The 5803-nt window shown below is 43.0% G+C and overlaps 1 protein-coding gene across 1 annotated transcript; it reads right to left on the bottom strand.

Annotated features, from left to right (window-relative positions):
- Positions 1-302: 302 nt before the first annotated feature.
- LOC102722329 (ethylene-responsive transcription factor RAP2-2-like) lies at positions 303-2212 on the bottom strand. The gene is made up of 3 exons (XM_015841074.1): positions 1946-2212; positions 1334-1880; positions 303-539 (listed from the first exon to the last, which is right to left on the bottom strand). Exons 1-2 carry the CDS (start codon positions 2166-2168, stop codon positions 1363-1365), a joined length of 741 nt encoding a protein of 246 aa, XP_015696560.1. The 5' UTR covers positions 2169-2212; the 3' UTR covers positions 303-539; positions 1334-1362.
- Positions 2213-5803: the final 3591 nt, after the last annotated feature.

Genomic DNA, 5803 nt, shown 5'->3' with positions numbered 1-5803 from the left:
GGTTGTTTTGATGGGAAGACTTTACCCTCTAGCTGTCATTTGTGATCAATCGAAATGAGGGAGGATTCTCATCCTCTCTTCTTCAAACGAAGTTACTTTGCTTTATTAATATAGAAAAATGTGGCAAAATTTCTGAAACAAAATAAATTTACTATAAAAGTATATTCTAGGTAATATTTAATGAAATTAATTTGGTCTTGTGAATTTTGTACTTTAAGTTATAAACTTAGTTAAACCTAAAAATATTTAACTTTAAACAAACTTAAAATAACTTATGATGTAAAATGAAATGAGTAGTCATTTTATTAGAAAAGGCACATGGATCACCATACTATTTACATTGACTCAACACCTCACATAATAAAGTAAGCAAAAGTAGATAAAACTTACAAATTACATCCGTTAGATAATATTAGAAGATATCGTAAGTCTCCCAGATTAACTTATTAAAGGACGTGATACCAGATAACAGTCAACAAAACAGTAGTATGAATTATGGCTGCAACGTGAAGTGGTGGACTAGCATGGCATAATCTTACCTGTTAAGACCAACAAGAGGAGATGAGAGAGGATAATAACAAGAAAATTAGCAAGGATCGGTAAATTAATTAAGTATATTTGTTGTAGCACATTGATTATGGTTGCTACACTCATTTTCTATAAAATATATTGATTTTTAAAGCAAAATATATAGTTCGTGAAGTGTACGACAAAGTCTTAAAATGATTTGTTCTGATACAATCCCTCTACGTGTGTGTATATATATACGATGCATTGATTTTTGGATATGCGTTTGACCGTTCATCTTATTTAAAATTTTTATTCAGATATGTAAAATTAAGTTAGACTCGCAGTTCCTATAATAATAATAAATCAAATTATAACAAAATAATTAATCATTATATATTTTTTAAAATAAAGACAAATTGTTAAATATGAATATAAAAATCAACGACATAATATAAAAAAATATGGAAGGAGTATATGACACCAAATGTATAAGTATGCAATGTTTATATTTTAAACTTAAATGATGCAGTTATTATGTTTTCCAAATTGTCCTTGCAAATTGTTTTTCTCATAGGAGATAGTAATTGATTATTGTTCCTGTGGTGGACATATAATAGTGTGTGTAGTGCATGGGATGCCTGGTTGCACTTGGATCAGGTCTCTGAACTCACATGATTATGTCACTAGGACCCAACGAGCCCTGAACCTGGGCAGAGGATTTCAATCCGGTTGCACTTATACTAATTTTTTTTATAAAAATAAAGGAAAAATATTTTTTTTTGTGTGTGTAAATGGTGGTAGGGATGTTTTCAGGTTGGGGCACCTGCCGGACGGTGAGCTTGCGCGTGGCTATTAATTAGAGCACAGATAGAGGAAGCTCCAGATATCCATGTCCATGTCGCGGCAGCCGCTGGCCACGTCGGAGCCGGCGAGGAGGCTGTCCATCACGTCGTCGGAGCAGCACTCCAGTTGTATCAGCTCGGCAGACGCCGTCGACGTCGCGGCCGAGCCCATTCCGTGGGGCGCTTCTCCTCCAAGGAAGAGGTCTCCGTCGAGCAAGAAGCAGAGCGGCGTCGTCGTCCGGTGGTGGTGGTAACAACTTGCCGGCGCCGGAGGGGGCGGATCGACGGCCGGGAAGTTGGTCCTCGCCTTCCGGCCGTGGATGCGGCGCGCCTCGGCGTCGTAGGCGAGCGCGGCCTCCTCGGCGGTATCGAAGGTGCCGAGCCAGACACGCACGCCCCTGACGGGGTCCCGGATCTCCGACGCCCAACTCCCCCACGGACGCTGCCGGATGCCGTGGTACCCGTACCTCCGCCTCACCCGCTGCCGCCGCGGCGTCCCGGTCGGCGCCGGCTCCACCGCGGCCACCCCTGCATCAAGTTCACCTGAAGACCTGACCACCAAAAATTTGCCTGAGCTTAGCTTGCAGCAACACCTTGAGGGAGCAAGGCACATGCGTCGTGGTCGTCGTCGTCGTCGTCGTCTCTGCGCATGAACTCCTGGAAGGCGGCCTCCCATTGTTCCTCGTCCGCACCACGCTTCTTCTTCTTCGTCTTTGCCGCCGTCGTCGTCGTCCTGGCCTCCCATGACGCCTCGCCGCGGGGCCGAGTCAACGCCGGCGGCGGCTTGTCGTCGGGGATCACCTGTTCTCCGCACATGGTCGGGAGCCTCGTGCGCTAGGAGTATAGGTATGGAGGAGGATGCAGGCGAGGACATGGTATATATAGACGGAGCGGCGGACAGCCAACATCCGGCACCATAACTATAATTATGGGAGTAATTGATTTTGCGAGTAGCTATACTAATTAACGAGGTTGTCGTAGGTGTGCCCTTATAAACTAATTTAATTCACGTTTAACACGTACGAAAACATAGGAGATAGAAACTTGAAGTACAAGATAAATATTCTATCGTATCTCTCTACGATTTTATCTTTATCTCTAGAATTTCTATTGGACTCCGTTATCTCTAACCGTATGTATCTATATCTCTAACATTCCCCCTCAGCCATAACGGGAGCGAAGCGAATGATTACGACTGGATTTGAAATCTTGTGTTTCATCGTCTTTTCTTCTTTGTTTCTCCATCATTGATTGCGTTTCTGATGGATAGTCCTCCACATCGGTGACTGCGTCTCCTTCTGTGTCGTCTCGGTCCTCCACCTTGGTGACTGCGTCCCCTTCTGTGTCGTCCCTTATCTCTCTCCTCTATTCCCTCCGGCAGTCATAGCGGGAGTGTCATGGATGAGAGCGATGACACGGACGCTTTTGACTGGAGTTGTCCAAAATGATTTGTTATAATTTTTGTCGAGGTAGCCGATCATGTGATAGCCGTTGTCGTTGTAGACATGGTAGTTGATGTAGCCGCATATAGCCGAAGGCGAAAAAAAAAATTTGAAGACGGAGCTGCGATCATAGATGAGGCACCTTGCAGATGTCAGAAGATGCCATTGGAAGCGTCTTTGCATATGTCAGAGGATGCCCTTGGGTCATCTTGCAGATGTCAGAGAACGCCGTTGATGTCGGGTCATCAATTTTTGGTTGTCCTCCGTACGTCGTGTAGGAGATCACCACCATAGTGATGCCAGGTTGATGCAGTCTTTGTCTGTCGTAGATGATGCGGTCGATGCCGTCGTCGATGAAGCGTCTTGCAGAGATTTCTGTAAGAGGATGCGACGTGAATGTCCATCGTTGTGGACGAAGCGGCTCATGTTTTTCCCATGTTGAGGTAGACCATCACCGGTGTTACTTCCATGTTGATGGTGGACGTGGAGACTTGATGAAGATGTCGATTGCTTGATATAGTGCTTGCTTGTTGGTTGATCGATGTCGTCGCTCCTCTGCTTCTGCCGCTAGAATTTGGAAGGTCTTGTAGCTAGAAGAAACTAATCTAATCTAATCTATAGATGATGTTGGGTGATTAAAAAGAAATTGATCTAATACTAATTATTGAGAAAAATTCTAATCTCTGAATAATCTCAAGAGTTAGATAGCTAATTGAAGGAAACAAAAACAATGGATGCATGCATTCTTGATACGTGGAAAAAGTTGATGAATGGAGACGTTGCCATCTTGCCGTGCTTGGTTGGATGGCGAGCTGCCGTGCTCCTCTCGCGTGTGCAACGCTGACGACGCTGGATGGCTAGCGTCCTCGCCGGTTCGCGTCCTCGTCGACTTCCTGTTGGATGGGTGTGCCGGCGTAGACTCAAATTCGACGGCTAGTGTTAAGATCTAGGCTCTAATACCACGTGGAAAATATTGAATAGGGAGAGAAAACATAGGATCTGTTATGATCTGTTGTATTTCGTTGTATTTGCACTGACCCTCATGGGTGTATTTATAGGGTACATAGGAAACAGAAACTTGAAGCACAATATAAATATTCTATCGTATCTCTCTAGGATTTTATCTTTTATCTCTAGAATTTCTATTGGACTCCGTTATCTCTAACCGTATGTATCTATATCTCTAACACTGTGTACCAGGGGTTTATATTGCGTTATCAGTAGGAGTCTCTACCAAGGTGACTTTGCTTAACCCTAACGTGTATGCTATAGTTGTTCATATACTAAATAATTTGAAGAGCATCGAAGTATATATATTCACTAACTTAGGGCGCCTTACATGGAGGAAAAACATTCTAGCATCCCAGCAAACGACTTCGATGTCATTAGAGAGGATATGGCATGTTTCATACTCGATGACATCATATCACCCAACAGGATATTTCGAGCACAATAGTTGTTAGCTCGTCCATTATTTGTTAAACTTGTTTCAATGCTTGTGAATGACTTATAAATTCTCTTGTAAAACTATTTGGTACATGCTTGTAAAACTGTTTGGTACTTCGAATTATATCTCAGTTTTGCATGTTTTAATGACGATCAGCTGAAATTGTGAATGGATGCTACTGTATGTATTTGTTTCCAATATGTATGTGACTCAACATGTGTAATTTGAATCTTCGAATAGCTGTGATGGCAGAATATGAATCTGAATGTTTGATTTTCTGAAATGCTGAGAATTAATGGGTGCTGGGAAGGGAAATACATATATGTGCTTCTGTTATTATTGCAGCGGGCATGGCTAGCAATGGCTTAGGCTAGCCTAAAAAATAGATTTTATTTTTTTCGTTATTGCACTTATTGGTGATGGGCATTTAGTAAAGCCTGATAGAGATATCATCACCTGTGACGAGCATATATATACTAACACCTGATAGATATATACTCATGATGACAGGCCTAACATTATGCCCGATAGAGATTAGTCATCCGTGACAGCCCCCTTACATTACCATGTTTGACTCATATGCTGGGTCAAACCTATCTGTGACGAGCCTCGTTCTTTGCCCCCATTGAGATAAGTTTTATCTGTGATGGCTGCCCGATTGAGATAATTTGTCACATCTATGACCTCTGCATACTGATGGTAGCCGTTTCCGACACACATGAGGCTATTCGCCCATTTGAGATGTCAGATCCCGTGCTAGTGTTTCTTATCAATTGCAAGATCAAATCGACTATCATGTCTTGAACCTCGAAGCAAAGAACTTGCACTAGATCAAGTTAAGCCAATCTCTTGAGCCTCTGCGTGTTGCGTGAATTTTGCATCATCACACCAGCACCTATAACACTTAAAAGGTGGAGGTTACAAATGCATCACCAGGTTACAAATGCATCACCAGGTTACAAATGCATCATCACTGGTTCCAAAGTAGGATATTAGGTATCATCTTAGCACTAACAACCAATACCTATAATTGTTAAAAGCTGACTTCATCGATGGATCAAACAAAAATCGACACGTACCTTTTGTATAGTATATAGGTGGTACTTCCATGTTATTATTCTCAGTCATTAGTGCAGACTGCTGGGTTTGCCTGATGTGATAACCCGCAGCAATCAAAGAGGTTCCTGTTGTATCGTTATGTTATATCGATCATTTTCATTTCTAATACAAATTAATCCACATATATATACATACGGAAATGCTATGATACGGGATCCAGTTTTAAGAGGATCCACGTACGACAACTACGCTTAGATGGTGACGACGTTTTTTTGCTTCTACGAATCACAACGCCTTTGCCATCGCCGCATCCACCTGCTCCGTCCTGACCGCCACCTTACCACTGATCACCAGCTTGGCCTCCTCGACAGTAAGCCCATATGCGATGTCAACTACCGCAACAGCGATGGCGATGACTGCAGCAACAACGGTGGCGGTGACGACTACTGCAATGGCGACGACTACGGCAACAACGGCGGCGGTGGTGGCCGAGAGCAACTAGC

The sequence above is a fragment of the Oryza brachyantha genome, chromosome 9 (assembly GCF_000231095.2).
Source record: "Oryza brachyantha chromosome 9, ObraRS2, whole genome shotgun sequence".
In the NCBI taxonomy this organism is placed as follows: domain Eukaryota; kingdom Viridiplantae; phylum Streptophyta; class Magnoliopsida; order Poales; family Poaceae; genus Oryza; species Oryza brachyantha.
Note: the sequence above shows the minus strand (reverse complement) of the source record. Positions and strands in the feature narration are given on the sequence as shown.